The sequence below is a fragment of the Equus caballus genome, chromosome 3 (assembly GCF_041296265.1).
Source record: "Equus caballus isolate H_3958 breed thoroughbred chromosome 3, TB-T2T, whole genome shotgun sequence".
Classification (NCBI taxonomy): Eukaryota; Metazoa; Chordata; class Mammalia; order Perissodactyla; family Equidae; genus Equus; species Equus caballus.
Window position 1 is genome coordinate 124881097 of NC_091686.1, and position 16881 is coordinate 124897977.

At 62.7% G+C, this 16881-nt stretch overlaps 1 protein-coding gene and 1 long non-coding RNA gene across 14 annotated transcripts in view; one reads left to right on the forward strand and one right to left on the reverse strand.

Moving 5' to 3' along the window:
- Positions 1 to 11397, forward strand: part of CTBP1 (C-terminal binding protein 1) — a 29283-nt gene extending 17886 nt beyond the window's left edge. For 7 of the 13 annotated variants that reach the window (XM_070262852.1, XM_070262860.1, XM_070262856.1 and 4 more), the window contains 7 exons: positions 3076 to 3220; positions 4272 to 4478; positions 6726 to 6940; positions 8579 to 8709; positions 9313 to 9440; positions 10089 to 10206; positions 10490 to 11397. In XM_070262852.1, coding sequence (XP_070118953.1) covers positions 3076 to 3220; positions 4272 to 4478; positions 6726 to 6940; positions 8579 to 8709; positions 9313 to 9440; positions 10089 to 10206; positions 10490 to 10676 — 1131 coding nt within the window. In that variant the 3' untranslated portion in view covers positions 10677 to 11397. The remainder of the gene's footprint in view (positions 1 to 3075; positions 3221 to 4271; positions 4479 to 6725; positions 6941 to 8578; positions 8710 to 9312; positions 9441 to 10088; positions 10207 to 10489) is intronic. The other 6 variants (XM_070262862.1, XM_070262853.1, XM_070262861.1 and 3 more) reach the window with 1 other exon arrangement.
- Positions 11398 to 12700: 1303 nt separating this feature from the next.
- On the reverse strand, positions 12701 to 16126 carry LOC138923542 (uncharacterized). The gene is made up of 2 exons (XR_011437278.1): positions 15822 to 16126; positions 12701 to 14227 (listed from the first exon to the last, which is right to left on the reverse strand). It is a non-coding gene; the product is annotated as an uncharacterized lncRNA (long non-coding RNA).
- Positions 16127 to 16881: the final 755 nt, after the last annotated feature.

The following is a 16881-nucleotide window of genomic DNA, read 5'->3' on the forward strand; positions in this document are numbered from 1 at the left end:
GTGGACTTTGGACAGAGCCCCTGCTGCGGTGGGCTTTCATCCTGCAGCTGAGCACAGGCCTCCCTGGTGCGGGGTGGGGGATAATGCTCATCCTGTTCTGAGAACACTGCACCTAGTACTGTGTGATTAAAAATATGCTCAGTAGAAAAAGAACTAGGACATGAAAAAAATAGTTTACCAAGAGACATATGTGGGCAAGTCACACTGAGAAATGCAAATTAAAGCTAAAATAATGGATTCCAGTTTGCATCCATTACATGTAGCATTTTAAACTCTGGAGTGCCCGGTGATGGCCGGTGAGTCATCCTCCGGGCACAGCAGGCAGCAGCACCCAGAGCCTTAAAGTGGGTTCCCTGTTTCTAACAACTTGTCTCAAGGAAGTAAGACAAATACACAGATTGTTATTGCAGTACAGCCAGTATTGGCAGCAACCCGAACGTCCCAGCAGTAGGCAAGTTCAGACAAATTATGGACCCTCCATGTTGGTACTCCACATGGGACACCTGCAAATCAAGACTGAAGAGTGTGACCTGCCCTTGTTAAATGCTCAGGATAGAATGCAAGCTGCCATGTGACACACCTGCCCGTGCTGCGAGGGTCTGTCTGTCCGGGGACTCAGGCTCTCCTCCGGAGCCTCCCCCTCCACAGTTTATCTGTCCCCAAGTCCAGGGCTACTCATCTTGACACTTGCTCAGGTGCATCCATCTCTCCATTTCTGGTGCATGGCTGTGCCTGCCCACAGTGAGCACTGACAAATGTCTACATGCACCTTGCCCTGTGGCCCCCTGCCTCACCTGCCACGGGGGTCCCACTCACCAGCTCTTGTGGCCATCCTGTCTCCAGTCCATGCAGCACAGGGCAGCCAGAGGGGTCTTCCAGGGGTCCCACCGCCGAGCCCTGTCCCTCCCCTCTGCCCCATGGTCCTTGCCACCTCCACTGCTGGGGGGTCTCCACTTCCTGTCCACCGTCCCCACATGCTCCTGGTTAACCCCCTCCTTCCCATGGGTTCTGGCTGCTACTCTGCCATCACATGGCTCCTTGCCCGTCCACACCAGGTCCAGTCAGGGCACCAGAGGTCTGTGTCCACATGTGGCTTTGACATCTTTCCAGGAGGCCAGGGACAGCCATCAGGACGTGGGCAGTGTCAACTTAAAACGCAAATTCCCCTGTTATTTTATCCGCAGAATGAGTTTATTCGGGAATAGCAAAAAGAATTGCAGTTCAGGACGTGCGTGCTCTGGTGAACCACAGGCAAATCCAGGGAACAAAGGAGGGAGCTGCTTTTATAGAGAAACGGGGCGGGGGGGGGGGGGAGCGGGGGGCTCTTCTAAAGGAAGGTCCGCGGGGGGAGAGGAACAGTTCAGGGCGGCCATGGCTTCTCATTGGCTGAGCTGCGGCGTTTCCCGTTGGCTGCGCTGTTGCCTGGCAGGGAGAGAAGTCTTCCTCCCGCAGTGAAGGGGCCTCGCTTCCGGTTTGGCGTAACTGACCAGTGGGATGGGCGGGCCCCCCGCAGGCCTTCCACGTCCAGTCCGGTTGGGGTTTCTGCTCTTTTCACAGCAGAGCCCGCCCCTCATCCAGGCTCCTCAGCAGCTCTCTGCCTCCAGGAGCGCGGATTCCTGGGCTCTTCCGGGCACGGGCCCGGGCAGCACCCGACCTTCCCTTCCCCTTGGAAGAGTCCAGGCCACCCCGGCCTGGCCCCACCTGTGTGGTCCCTCGGGGCTGCCCTGCCGTCCTCGGAGGGAAGTGTCCGTGTCCTGGGCAGCTCTCTGTCCACACCCGGACGCTCGCTCTCCTCCGCTCCCCGCAGGGTCGGAGTCTGGGCTCCCGAGGCGCAGGCTTCTCCCTCTGGCAGCCTGCGCACGGCCAGTCCTCGCGGCGCGCCTCCCGGGGACCCGGGGCCAGTACAGGAGGAGCCGACTGCAGGAGAGGGTGCAGGACACAGCAGCCGCTGCGTGCCCCTGAATTTGAGGGGCCCACTGCTGTGTCCCCCGACCACGACACGTCGTGGATCACACGTGCGTCTGGAGCCCCGCGGCCCCCTGCTCTTGGGCCCAGAAACTGGACGCTGTGGGTCCTCGGCCCGCGTCTGGCCGTTGCCAGTGTCCCTCGCGACTCCCATAGCCTGGCGGGGGCGGGGCGCTCACGGCCGAAGCAGGCCCCGCCCGCCTCCACCTGCACGGAGTTCTCGCGGAGCCCCGCGGGTGGTGGTAGCGGCGCTGGCGTCCGTGTCACCCAAACTCAGGAGACGCGGCCCCCGGTGCCCGCGTGGGCTCCGCGTGGAGCCGCCACACAGGCCCGCCGACGTGCAGGGCTGTGCCGGCCGCAGCTGCCCCGCGTGCCCGGAGCCCCCCCCAAGCGTGTTGGGGACCGGCCCACGGCCACGCTTCCGAGAGGCGCAGAGACGCCGCCTGACGCCCCGGGGGCCGCGGGTGGCGAGGCCGCCCGAGCGCGCGTGGGGCGCGTGCACCAACCTGCCAGCCCGGCCCCGCGGCCGGGGGCGTCGGCGTATCCACCCGGCCTCTGCGTGTGAGACCGAGGGCGGCTTCTTCCCGGGTTTTCCTCGTTGTCGTGGACTCAGCCTGCGTCTCTGCAGGGCGTTTATTCGCGGCTCCGCGTGGCGCTGCTCCTGTCCTGGCAGCAGTTTGTCACCCCGCTGGCAGGGTCTGGGGTTTTGGACGCGCCGCGTCTGCGTCTGATGCCCGCCGGGGAGGTAAGCCCGCCACGCCCCGCGTCTTCTCCGCGTCGCTCCCGCGGGCTGACTGTGCGCTGCCTCCTGCGTGGGCGCCGTGACGCGAGGGAGGGACTCTTGGCTTCCCGGACAAGTCTGAGCGGAGAGTGAGCAGGGTCGCCTCCGGTCACCTGAGAGTCACGAGCGGGCGTTGGGCGGCTTCCGCCCGGAGAAGGCCTGCGGCGCAGCACCGGGAGGAGGCTGGTTGGGAAGCTGCGGGAACCTGGGCGGGCGCGGACTCGGGGGAAGCGTCCGCGGGGCCGCTCCGGGCTGCGGGCTGGTTCTTGGGCCGCTGGCGTCCAGGAGCGGCAGGCCGAGCGCTCATGCTGTGCGCCGCCTTCCCCCAGGTGCTGAACGAGGCCGTGGGCGCGCTCATGTACCACACCATCACGCTGACGAGGGAGGACCTGGAGAAGTTCAAAGCCCTCCGAATAATCGTGCGGATCGGCAGCGGCTTTGACAACATCGACATCAAGTCGGCGGGGGACTTAGGTAGGGCGCCCCAATGCTCCCCTGTGCGGTCCCGGTCGGCGGGGGACTTAGGTAGGGCGCCCCAATGCTCCCCTGTGCGGTCCCGGCCGCCCTTCCGGCGTGAGCTCATCAGCTTTGCTGTGTCTGCCCGTTCAGCCTCACACCTGGGCCATCCTGCCGGGCGTCTGGTTTGGTGGAAGGTGACTTGTGCCGGGCGCTGGTGGGCCCGGCGCCCCATCAGGGCAGGAGCAGGTCCAGGTGGCCTTCCTGAGAAAGCCTTGCTGGGCTGTCCTCTCTGTCCTGCGGCTTCTGCAGCTGGGCAGGCAGCCCGCACGTCCCTGTAGGGTTTCACGTGTCCCAGCCCCAAGACACAGTGGGAAAGGCAGTTTATACTGACTTAGGACACACGCAACTGTGATTCACACCCCTACTGAGACCTAACAAGGAGCACTGGCCCGCACCCCGCTGGCTACAGCCTCCTGCGTTCTGCTCTCTCCTCTCCCTTTCTTGCCTCGGCTGGGCGGGGTGCTCAGGCCCAGTAGGGCCCTTCTCTTCTAGGACGAAGCTTCAGGAACCGCAGACTCATGGGAGCTGCTGTTGGACATCACACATCCTGGGGTCCACTCTGATGTGCAAGCCCTGCGTACCCACCGCCACCCCACTGTTGCTGTTCCTAGGGGCTGTGCGGGCTGGGAGGACGGAGGCCACCCCAAAGCCAGGCCCCAATTGGCCTGGGGAGCTGTGGAAGGCAGGAGGGGCTGTACCTGTGTGGGTGTCAGTGGCTGTGGGGCTGGCTCCGAGTTCCAGCCTGGCTGTGACCCCTTCCCAGAAGGTCGTGTGGCAGGTGGTCCATGTGGGGCAGAACTGGTGTTGGCCTCTGCCCGGGCAGCCTCTCCTGTCCCCCACCCCATCCACCTGCTGGACCCACAGGTGGCTTTTCCACAGGGCACGGAGCATGTAACGTGCCTTTGTCTCATAGCCTCTGGTGGCTCAGGGACGTGTCCTTGGGCCTTTCACAGGTGAAGTGTCAGGATGGGCTCTGGTGACCGTCACACGTGTCTTGTGTCCCCAGGCATCGCTGTCTGCAACGTGCCGGCGGCGTCCGTGGAGGAGACTGCAGACTCCACCATGTGCCACATCCTCAACCTCTACCGAAGAACCACCTGGCTGCACCAGGCACTGCGAGAGGGCACCCGAGTGCAGAGCGTCGAGCAGATCCGCGAAGTGGCTTCCGGAGCCGCGAGGATCCGTGGGGAGACCTTGGGCATCATTGGGCTAGGTGTGTTAGCTGCTGCCCTCGCCCTCTTGCGGGCTTGGCACACGATGAAGCCAGGGCTTGGCTGTGCTGCCAGGTGGTGCCCCAACACGGGGACAGCCTGGGTGGAGGGGGCTCTGCCCCAGGAACACCAGGTGTGGGCCACACACATGCAGATGTTAAACGGGTGTCCACAGGGTCACGCACACACTCACACAGCTGTGCACGCTCAGCCTGACTTCTTCCCCCTGGTGACGGCAGAGTGGACGTGGCCTTCAGACCAGCAGCCGCCTGCTGGCCCCGAGCCCTGCCGAGTGGAGGGAGGTCGTTCACTCCCTCTGCTGTGCGTTCATTATTCATTCATTCACTTGCTGACTGCAGGTGGCTGTCCTGGGCCAGGCATCCTGGGTCCCACACGCAGCAGGGAGCAGGCCTGAGACAGCCCCAGGCCCACACTGGGCTCACAGCAGAACTGTGTGTGTGTGATCCCGGGAGTCGAGAAGTGTTGAGAGAGACGGTGAGGGTGGGGTGGCATGGGTGGGGCAGCAGGTGGGGGTGGGGTAGGAGGGAGCTTGGAAGTTTCAGGAAGTGGGGCAAGGGGCTGAGTGTGGAGGGAAGGGCCTGCGGGGGGGCCGGGCTCCTTCTCTTAGGGCCATTCTACCTTCCAGCCTTTTCTCTCTTGGCGGCCGTCTCCATGCCAGAACACAGGCTCCCCAAGAACGGCCTGCCCCGTCCCCAAGCACGCCCCAGCATGGTCACAGCTTCTTGCTGGGGCCCTTGGCATGCTGCTTCCTGGACTTTACTTTCTCCAGGCAGCCTGATCCCCCGCTGATCTCCCCACCCTTGCCCCGCTGGCTCTACAGCAAAGGCTCCACCTGTGTGGCGTTGGGGAAATTGGAGGGATGTTTGGGGTCATCTCCGTGATGGAAGTTGCTGCATTGGTGTGAGAGGTCAGGCTCGTGGACACCCACAGGACACAGGGTTGTCTCTCATCTGACGTAACTCACTGTCCCGCTGGATGTGCACACACACCAGGGCTGCTCGGAGCCCCGCAGCCCTGTGAGCATCTCCCCACCCCCGCCCAGCACCCGGTCCGGCCTGCCTCCCTCTTCTTGCCGGTCTGAGGGCAGAGACAGCACCTTTTGCCTCAGGGCCTGGCCCACACAGTTTGTTGAAGGATGGGGAGGCAGCTGGGAGCCAGGTTTGGCCACGTGGGTTTTGGGGCCACATAATCCTCTTCACGCTATGTGGGTCAGGAGGTTCAGTGGGGTGGTTTAAATGTGCTTCTGACCAGGAAGCCTGGGTGGCCCTGGAGCCTGCCTCCTGACCAGCGCCAGGCAACAGCTCTGGGGACTGCTGCTCCTGGTCTGCCCTGGCCCAAGCCCCCTGCCTTTTCGGGCCTCTTTAAGTGGGTGCTCCCTGCATCTGGGGATGTGGCTGTGGTCACTGCCATTTGAGAGCTCCAAGGCTGAGCAGCATGAGGCGGCCCTCACTGACTTGCTCACGATGCTGTGGGCCAGCATTTTAGGTGGGTTGGCGGGACCGTTCTGCTTTGGCCTCACCTGGGGTTCCTCGTAGCCACAGTGGGTGCCTGGGGCCTTGCGGCCCTGCTCCTTGACGTTTGTCTCCCAGATGGCCAGCTCAGGCTTCCCCACGTGGGGTCTCGGGCGCCCAAGGCATTCCCAGCCTCTGCTTTCATTGTTAACGTCCCACCACCCAGAGCAAGCCCAGGGGGCTCTGGGAGCGGGGGCACCCTGATGTGTTGGTGGTCTGCAGGGTGGCCAGCCGCAGCACACACCCCTGAGACCTTGGGGCTGAGGCCACGTCTGGCTGCCTCACATGAGTCCGAGGGTCAACAGCGTCCCCAGGTCCTGGCCCGCCGTAGTTCTCTCTCTTCTGTCTCCACCACCCTGCGGCCCCACTGTGGCCAGGTCAGAGCTCCCTCCTGGGGTCCCGGAGTGAGGCCTCTGAGCCCCTCTGGCCTTCTTTGGGAGCAGAGGAGAGTGGGTTCCATCCTCCAGGGCACAGGGCTCCTCTGACACCGCAGCCCCCACCACACTACACTGTACCCCACCCCGTGTCCAGAGCTACTGTCTGCTACCCGGCTCCCTCCCGTCCTGCCCCTGCTCTCTGAAGCCTGTGCCTTGTGCATCTGGGAGCGGAAGCCTTGGGGCCAGAGAGGGCCCCGCTCCCCCACTGAGGGGCGTGTGTCCCACGGTGTCGCCACCAGGCCCCTGGCCGTGGTGACACTGTCTCCGTCCCACCCACCAGGTCGCGTGGGGCAGGCGGTGGCCCTGCGGGCCAAGGCATTCGGCTTCAACGTGCTCTTCTACGACCCCTACCTGTCGGACGGCACGGAGCGGGCGCTGGGGCTGCAGCGGGTCAGCACCCTGCAGGACCTGCTCTTCCACAGTGACTGCGTGACCCTGCACTGCGGCCTCAATGAGCACAACCACCACCTCATCAACGACTTCACCGTCAAGCAGGTGGGCTGCCCCCCTCCAAGGCCAGAGTCGGCACAGGGTCTCGAGCGAGGGCGAAGGTCACGGCTAGGCCAGCAGGGTCTGTCCTGCTCTGGCCGCGCAGGGTGTGCACGGGTGGGTGGTAGGTGGACCTCTCCAGCTGCTCGTGCCAGCACCCCCGCGCAGCTCGCCAAGGTACCGAGTTGCCTGGGGCAATTTCCCTCTCCCACCCCTGCGGGCTGAGCGACCAGTGCGACTTGGGACCCGTGCACACGCACGGCTGTCAATTGTTCCCTGGGTTCTATGAGGCTCCTTTGGCTGAGGGCCCACGGTGAAGGCAAACCACTGACCTTCCAGTGCCAGTTTCTCATCAGGTCCTGTCGTCCCCACAGATGGGGCGGACCCAGCAGCGTGGGGGTCTCGGGTCTGGCTGATGTGGCCACCTGCGCTCCCACTTCAGCACTGGGCCATCAGCTGAGGTTTAAATCCGCAGCTGGAGGAGTTTGTGCCGTGGTGTCAGCCTGCGACCGGCATGGCACGAGCTCAGGCCTGTGTGTCCCGAGCTGCCCCGGGTCCAGCAGGACCTTCCCGCCAACTCCAGGCCTCGCACAGGGCTGTGTGTGTGCCGAACCTGTGCGTGTTCACATGCGTGCACAGGGGCATGTGCGTCGGTGTGGGCAAGTGTGTGTACCTGTGTGGGCACAGCTTCGTGTGTGTACGTGCATACATATATACAAGCGCTTACCTTTGTGTGGGTACGTGTGTGTGCACGTGTGCATGCACGGACGCGGGTCCCGCTGTCCCGTGGAGGATGAGGCTGGCATCCATGCAGCTCCTCCCTTTGTTCCCGCCGGGGTTTGGGTTTCTGGGGGGCAGGCACAGGCTGGGGGTACCAGTCAGAGCCTAGTGTTCTCGAGAACTGGGTGTGACTTAGTGATGGCCGCCTGCAACACCGGCAGGGCAGGCTTGGTGGGGGTGAGGTCGGGGTCACAAGAAGCCTCACCTCAGAGAGGGTGGGCATCTCCAGGCCGACCCAGAGGGCTCACAGCAAAGGTGGGCAAAGGCAGCTGGGCTGGAATAAGGCACTGTCAGCACAGCCCCTCAGGAGGCGCCCTGGGGGCTTCCAGCCATTACCCCAGGGCGTTTGGGGTGTGTTCTGAGGCCCTGAACCCCCACCTCCTGGGGTGAGGCCCTGCTGGGGGAAGGTTGGGCCCCCACCTACCTGGCGAGTGTGGGGTCAGGGGCCGGGCCACCAGGGCCACACGGTGCCCAAGACACCCCAGACCCTTTCCAGGCACCATGCGCAAAGTGGGGGCTGGGCTCAGAGCCCCCTCAGCCTGGCCCACGCCCCAGTGCCTAGGGTGGAAGGAGGCTGGGCCAGGCGTTGGTCTGTCCCCTCCAGCCAGCCATCTCAGTGGGGCAGAGGCCCCATGCGTCCTGAGCCCTTGGCCAACCCAGGAGAGCCCTGTGGCCTCAGCACAGCTGCCCGGCCCTCCAGGCACAGGGCCCGAGAGCTGGGGTGGGCTCATAGGGAAAGGGACCTGCTACCACGTCCTGTAGTTGGTCCCTCTGCTCGGTGCCCCTGCCTGACTCCACCCTCGTGGGCGGGCAGGTGAGGAGTCCCGTCAATTGACTCTTTGTGCCATTGTTGTGTCTTCCCAGATGAGACAAGGGGCCTTCCTGGTGAACACGGCCCGGGGCGGCCTGGTGGACGAGAAGGCCTTGGCCCAGGCCCTAAAGGAGGGGCGGATACGTGGCGCGGCCCTGGACGTGCACGAGTCGGAGCCCTTCAGGTGCCCCCCAGTGGCGCCGTGGGCGGTCCCCGAGATGGCACCTCTCCTGGGCGGGTGCTCACGCCCCCCCACAGCTGGCAGGAGTCAGGGGCCGGCCCTAATGGCTGCAGCACCGAGGGACTGAGGCCCAAATGCCCATCTATGGTCTCTGAGCCCGGGTCCCTGCCTTGGGCAGCTGAGGGTCCAAAGGCACAGATGGGCCTGACTTCGTGTCCAGCCCATGATCCCGGTCCGGCCAGTGCCCAGCCAGGTGTCGGGGGGCAGGTGGTCGGCACCTGCAGGCTCATTCAGAGGCCTCACAGCCAGGAAGCCCGTCTGGGCAGCAGGCCAGCCCGGGTCTCCAGCCCTGGGGGACAGCAGTGCGGGAGGACCTGGGGTCACAGCCTGTAGCTTCTGGAGCCAGGCCCCCTTGAGGGAGGGGCCAGGGCAGCGTCCCCCCAGTGCAGGCCCCTCCCTGTGGCTGTCAGGAGCCCGTGGCAAGTTTCACCATCCTGGGGGTGGACGGATCTGATGGAGGGGTGGGGGCGTGGTTCCAGACAGGGCCAGGCACCCTGCGCCCCACCCCAGGCCACGGCGCTCTAACCTGCCGTGCGTTGTCCGTAGCTTCAGCCAGGGTCCTCTGAAGGACGCACCCAACCTGATCTGCACCCCCCACGCAGCCTGGTACAGCGAGCAGGCGTCCATCGAGATGCGCGAGGAGGCAGCCCGGGAGATCCGGAGAGCCATCACAGGTGGGCTGGCAGGGTGGGTGGGACGTGCCGATGGCAGGGTCCTCAGGCTCTTTCGGAGACCAGTGCCCGTTGGGTGGCCTTTCTCCACCTTCCCCATCATTTAGCCATGTCTATCTTATGCTGGACGTGCACGGAGCTGATACTGACCCACCCTGGTGTGGGTGGCACAGCCGCAGCAGACCCCCAAATGCAGAGGAAGTCAGCCCCCAGGTCTCTCCTGTGGCCACAGCGTGCTGGTCCTCAGTCAGGCATGTGTCACCTTTGTGACCCTTGCTCATTGTCACTGAGGTTTCAGCATATGTGTCATTTCTTACCACCCTTTAAGAAGGTCAGGCTGTCCTTGGTGGGCCCTGCTGGCTGCTCTCTGACACCCCCAGGTGGAGCAGACAGGGTAGGGGAGCTCCTTTGAGCTGAGGGCGCCTGCTTGGGGTTGGGGGTTCCCGAGCTGCGAAGGTGACCGTGCCAGACAAGCGGCCTCCTGTGCCTAACAGGAGTGAGCCAGGAGGAGGGGGCGCATAGCCACGGGGCCTCTGTAGCATTAGCTCCATGGGGGGGCGACCCAGGTCTTTGACCTACAAGCTGCTGGGGTCCCCTTGGTGGCAGCTGCTGAATGCGGGCCCCATCCTTACTCTCTGTTCCATCTCCCAGGCCGGATCCCCGACAGCCTGAAGAACTGCGTCAACAAGGACCACCTGACAGCTGCCACCCACTGGGCCAGCATGGACCCAGCCGTCGTGCACCCCGAGCTCAACGGGGCCGCCTACAGGTGAGCAGGCCGGTGAGGGGGCTCTCAGGCCTGGACGTGCGTGCTCACCTGGGCCCCAGTGGACACAGAAGGTCGGGTGCCCTTCAGGGCCTGGTGGATACAAGACCATCTGGGTAGAGGCCGTACTGGGCACAGGGGGGCAGGGTGTGTGGGAGGGCAGTGGGCCCGCCCCAGCAGGTGGCCTCGGGAGCAGCCCCCTGCCTTCCTGGCCCTGTGCTGTCAGTGCTGCAGCCACAGAAGGGGCCTGGCTGCGGGGCCTCATCTGCTGTCTCTCCTCTCCCAGCAGGTACCCCCCGGGCGTGGTGGGTGTGGCCCCCAGTGGCATCCCAGCAGCTGTCGAAGGCATTGTCCCCAGCGCCATGTCCCTGTCCCACGGCCTGCCCCCCGTGTCCCACCCGCCCCACGCCCCTTCTCCCGGCCAAACCGTGAAGCCCGAGGCGGATAGAGACCACCCGAGTGACCAGTTGTAGCCCGGGCGGAGCTCTGCAGCCTCAGTCGGCGGGGCCGCCGTTGGACAGGCGCGCGGAGTGGCTTGCAGGCGCCACAGCGATCCAGAGACTGTCCCGGCTCCAGGTGGCCGGGAGGAGGCGCCAAGCCTCCCAGCGTCGACTGTAGTTGTCCCGTCCCGAAGGCCGGCCGCTGCCCTGTGTCCTTTGCGTCCTCGTTAAGCAAGAGAAGTTAGTAGTTAATCTCATGAGTGTCCTGTCCGTGTCCAGTCTTAGAGCGTGACAAAGGGTCTGTTTGCCAGGCCGTCAGCCAGGAACCGGGGGGCTCAACAGGTCGATTTCACACGGTTTCCTTCCGTGCGTTGAACGGCCCGGAATGAGGCAGTTGGCAAACTTCTCAGGACAATGAATCCTTCCCGTTTTTCTTTCTACGCCACACAGTGCATTGTTTTTTCTACCTGCTTGTCTTATTTTTAGAATAACTTAGAAAACAAAACAAAGGCTGTTTTCCTAATTTTGGCATGAACCCCCTTGTTCCAAATGAAGACGGCACTGCGACACGGCTCGAGACGAAGAGAGCCTGGGCCCGCGGCATCTGTCCGGGCTGCAAGCGCGCCATGTCCCGGCCTGCGCCGGTGCCGTCCGTCCTGCTGATGTGGTAGCTCGCAGTATCTTGGTTAAAATCATGTTTGTGACTGTCACCATTTGTATGAATTATTTTAAAGAAATAAAAGCCCCAGAAAGAGTGGCGTGCCCAGCGTCTGCTTCAGCAGCTTGGTCTCGCGGGGACGCTGGGGGCTCTAGGTGCAGGTTCCAGTGGCCTTGGGGCCAGTTACAGCCCCGGGAGCCATGTCCGAGGGAGCCGCAGGTCCTGGCCCGGAAGCTGTGTGCCTCAAGTGCTGGTGCCGGCAGTGCCAGGGGCATGCAGGTCCTGGCACAGCCACTGCCAGGACAGGGCCCACCCGCCTCCGCCTGGTGCTCCTCTCACAGGGGCCTGAGGCCCGGGGAAGAACGGATGCCGTGGCCTCTGCAGAGGAAAGCCAGGAGGACACTGCAGGGACGCAAGAAACAGCAGTCAGTCCTCATGCAGCTCAAGGCTAAACCCTTTGTCCCCTTCTCACGGCTCCCTGGGAAGCCCCATCAGCGCCCGCCAGCAGAGCCGTGTGCACAGGTTGCCTGCTCCCTGTCCCTCCCTGGCATCGCACGGCCTTCAGGGTGCCGCCGAGCTGGCGCCCCGGCCTGCCTCGGGCCCACTGGTCTGGCACCACGTGGTTCCTGACCTTGGCCCTCCTATGCACCTGCATGAATGACCTCGACTCGCAGCTGCACTTGCTCCTCAGTCTTGCGCTAGATGGGGTTCCTGAGGGCAGGGACGGGCCCGCCACAGAGGCCTGCTCTTTGCCCGAGCCTGGCATTTCCCTCTCGGCCCCAAGCCTCCACTGTGGTGCCTGGGGCTCACGTCCCGGCTTCTCCGACTCTGCTCCCCTTTAGCTCTGTGCGTCCTGGAGCGCGTCCTTCAGTGGTCTTTCCAGCGCTGTTCTGCCAGGGAAGCCATCCACAAAGGCCTATTTGTGGGAGACTTCTGGAGAAAACTTTAGTTTTGCCCACACCCTTGCTGAGGTTGGGCTGGCGCAGGATTCCAGGGCCGGAGCTGTTTTCTCCCCACTCCGAGCCTCCTCATCGTCCAGCCTCTGTCCTCGGGAGCCAGGGGTCATCCTGGTCGCCGTCCCTCGGGGGTCCCGCTTTTCTCTGCAGCTGCCTTCACAGTCCCCTCTTTGCCCAGCATTCTGCCTTCTCACTGCAGCTCGTGTCCACGAGTGGCTCTGTTCTTGTTTCTCCTTCCCAGAACTCATTACACGTTGTGAATTGGCAGATTCGTGTCTTTACTCAGTTAATTCTGGAAAATTCTCAGCCATCCTGTCTTCACTTGTTTCCCCCTTTATCACCGGTTTTTCCTTCAGGAATCGTGAGTAACACTGAAAACACAACATATAAAAACTGGGGAATAGCTGAAGTAATTAACGTAAAGTATTAGAAGAGAACAGAAACCGTAATTAAGATAAATTTATATGTATCTTAAGCAACTAGAAAAAGAATGACAAAATTTAAAGTCATAGATGGACCAAAATAATATAAGCTCAGAATTAACCAAACAGAAAACAAACACATAGCAGAGAAGATCCACCAATCCAACAGGTGGTTCTTTGAAAAATTAGTAAACTCTGTCAGATGAATTAAGAAAATAAGTACAACTGCCACCAGCCGTGAAAAGGTGTCGTTACAGATCCCAAGGTCAGTAGAATGACAGCGGATCTGATGAACATGCTGAAAATTTAGAAGAAATGAAAAAAACAACACTTGCGAACACTGACACAAACATAAAGACCTGAACAGCTCTATAACTTTAAAGAATTCAAATTTAAAAAAGATTTCCTCAAAAAAAAATTACAAATCTGGATGACTTCGTGGTGAGTCTTAAATATTTAGAGAAGAAATAACTAGTTTCACACAAACTTCCACTCACAGGGAGTGGGTGCACCTCCCAACTTGTGTCATGAGGTTGCATTAACTCTGATTCCAAAGTTGGAAGAGAAAAAAAGACCATCGGGAACCGCCACAGGAGCGTCCAGACACGGTGACCTTCCCCACAGCGGGGGTGGTGGTGCATGCACCGGGCGTCCGCACAGGACCAGGGCATTCGTTCCCCAGCCCTGGTGCCCTAGTTCCTGAGGGCGCACGGCTCAGCCCTCCGCACGGTGTCCTCAGCCATGAGAGCTGCGCCCCCCCGAAGCCCACCCCGGCCGTAGTTGGTGCTGTGGGTCCAGCATCCTGCAGCCTGCTGGGGGGTCGTCCCTTCTGCTCACTTAGTCCCTGGCTTCGGAGTGCAAACCTCCAGCCCCTTTGTCTCAGCTGAGGATGGCTGTGGACACCCGCCCGCTCCAAGGGGACCCCCGCCGACCCCCATCCCCCTCTGCCCCAGTGCTCTCGCTGGGCCCTGCAGGGTGTCGCCAAGAGGGCTCCTGCCACACCAGCTGTGTGTGGAACCCATCCCAGGGCCGCTTCCCCGGAGCCCTGCTGAGACCCCCGACCGGCATTTCCACTCCCGGGGGCTCTGATACACGGACACGCAGTGACTGACCGCCGGGTCAGGGGCATCCAGAGCAGCTCTCACCATAAAGGGCAGAACCTGAAACACCCCGTCCATCAGCGGTGGGATGGATGGCCAGTAGTGGTTTCCACAGCAGTGAAGACGAGTGACGTTCACAGACAGTGCGTGTGGGCCTCACACGTCAGAGGAAGGACCAGACCCTGGAGCACGGCCGCAGGCTCCTTCACGTGGGCCCACGCAGAGAGAGACTGCCCCATGGCGCTGCGTCGGGCGAGGGGCAGGGCTGGGGCTGCTCTTCTCTTTCCCGGAGCTTCTCTCTCACTCGAGTCCACTCAGCTCCAGCAAATCACCGCTCACCCCTGGGCGCACCAGCCCATCGTGGCTCCAGTGGCTTCTGCTGCAGGCGAGTGACCTCGTCACTGTCCCTCCAGATCTCAGGGTGGTGGTTTGCCCTGTGACCTCGGTTCTGTGACGGGTCCAAGAAAAGTTGTTGATTTTTCAGTTTTTCAACTATTTTTGTTGCAAGGACAGAAGTGACGACTTCTAAGCTCTTTACATGTCTGAACTGAAACCATACTTTCTATTTTAGTTTGAAAACCTGTTTTGCTCTGACTCCCTTTGCAGAAACGTGTCAGGAGGGACTCCGAATGTCCTCTGCTGCGCGCTCGGTGTGTGGCTGGTGTTTGCTGAGCGAGCGAGTGGATGAATGAATGGACCTCTCATGCTGCCTGATCTCCTGGCCCATCACCCTCTTCTTGGGTTTACACCCTCATTTTGCTGAAGTGCATCCTGCAATAGCTTCCTGAGAATGGGCTCAAGGGAGGTGATTTTGTGAAACCTCATGTGTCTGAAATGTCTTCTCGCCTGCCCAGATTGATGGCTCTGGGACCCCCTCCTCAGGCTCCCCTCCCACCGGGTGGGGCTGCTGCTGGGCCTGCTTTTCCTTGAGGCTCTCTGTCCCCAGAGGGGCCCGAGGGCAGCTCTCTGGATGGACCCCAGCCCAACCCAGTGAGGAAGCCTGGGCCGGTGGTGCCCACTGCAGACCATCTTGTGAAAGTGATGGACAGGATGGCATTGCCCTGGGAGTTCAGAGCCTGCTGTGGGGACGCCCCCAGTCTGTGACCGTTCTGTCCAGTGGCTGGCTCTGAATCTGGTGGCCCCTCCCTGGTGCTCACTCAGGGTCTCAGATCTCCCACCAGGCTTTACAGTCAAACCCCACCCCATCCTTGCCAGCCCTGCCTCCTGACCTGGTGCCGTGGCGCCTGGTTGTGGGGGGTGCCACTCCCAGCCCTGAGGCCCCCTGACTGCTGCCCCCCAGCTCCTGCGGGGCTCACTGGAAGGTGTGACCAGGGGCCTGTGGACTCGAGGCCAACCCCACCAGCGGCGCCTGCCTCACTGTGCCCGAGGCCTCGGTGCTCGGCCCTGCTGGGCAGGTGGGTTCTGCTTCCCTATTGGATGCTGCCCAGCCCATCTCTGTCCCGAGGGCCAGTCCTGTGGGCCCTTTGGGAGGCTCCAGGACCTGCAACACATCACCGCCTCGTGGAGCAGCCCCTCCTGGCTCTGGGGCCGTCAGGAGCCCGAGGGTCCCTTGACTGCATGTCCCGCAAGCCCCCACCAGGTCCTGTGGGTCCCCTCCCGGCATCACCGGCACCTGCTCAGGCCCCCACCCCCTGGCAGCCGGAGGCACCTCTGCCCCGGCCTGCCCGGCCCCCCACACTGCTGGGGACTTGGTGAGCACGAGGGTGGCCTGGACCCCAGCAGGAAGGGGCGGATTCTGGATGCATTGGTTTCGCTGACGTGGGTGTGGGTGTGAGAGGAGGCCGGAGGGGTGACTTGGAGGGTCCCTGGCTCAGCCCAGAAGCAGGTGGGGCTGTAGAGGAGGGCCGTGGGGACACGAGGAGTCCTTGGGCCCTGTGACCCCGGGCGAGGCCCTCCCCTCCCAGTCTTGGGGACCCCAGCTCATCTCCCAGAGTCTAACATTGTGCCGGAGGCCACGGCCACAGCCAGGAGACAGGGACACAAGCACAAGGCAGGACATTGCAAGGAGGAGGGAAACGCACCGGTGCCGCCACAGTCGTGGGAACAGAAAACCCTACGAATCAGCAGAGCGCTAGAGCCGATCCAGACGGCGGCTGCTCCACAGGGACCGCTCTGCCGGCCGCTTGCCAGCGCTTCCACCAGCTGCCGACCGAGCACAGGCGGAGCACCGGCCCGGGAGGCTGCCCCTCGCACGACCCATCGCCTGGTTCCCGGTGAGAAAACCGGCCGGCCTGCCTGGCAGCACGCTTGACAGGCAGCTGAGGAATGATCAAAGGGCGCCGGCCTCCCGTGAATGCTGACGCATCTGAGCCACCATAGTCGACCCGCCCGCCTGCTCTCCACGTTGACGTGAGGGCGCTGCGATCTGCCAGAAGGCTGGCTGTTTGTTTTCAGCAACTTCAACAGTCTTATCCCAAATCTGCATGGAATAACAGGGGTCTGTGAACTGGAGGTGCTGAGACCATGGGCAAGGGAACAAGCGGACGGGGCAGCAGAGTCACCACAGGGATGGAGGGAGAGCGGGTCTGGCGCGTGTGTGTATATGTGCTTGCGTGTGCGTGTGTATGTGTGTGCGTGTAAACTGAGACATGATCTGGGGCACAAACCAGTGGAGAGGGACGGGCGTAGTGGAAGAAGCCGTGGTGCTTATGGGCCAAAAGGCAGCTCCTCTGGGCGGTGGGGCCACAGGATGACCGAGGGACACCCCACTGGCGGTCTTGCCACCTGCAAGAACACGTGAGCCCTGGGCAGGGGTGCCGAGCGGCTCCCTGGGCTGGGGCAGAGTGAGGCGGGCGCTGGGGTGGGAGCTCTCAGCAGTGGTACCGACAGGGAGGGGCGCCAGCCACCCTACTGCCATCATGGCTGCCCCCCTTTGGTCCTTTGGCCAACCCAGCGGCGGCTGCCCTCTGCCCTCCGCCCTCTGCCCTCCGTCTGGGTGTGGCTCTAGGGGCTCAGGGCTGTGGGGACAATGAGTGGGCATTCAGCACGGGACCATGGCCAGGAAGTGGCGGGGCAGTTGTCCTGGGGTGGCCTGAGCAGGGGACAGGGCAGGGAGGCAGGCTCTCTCCCTGTGACGTCGGC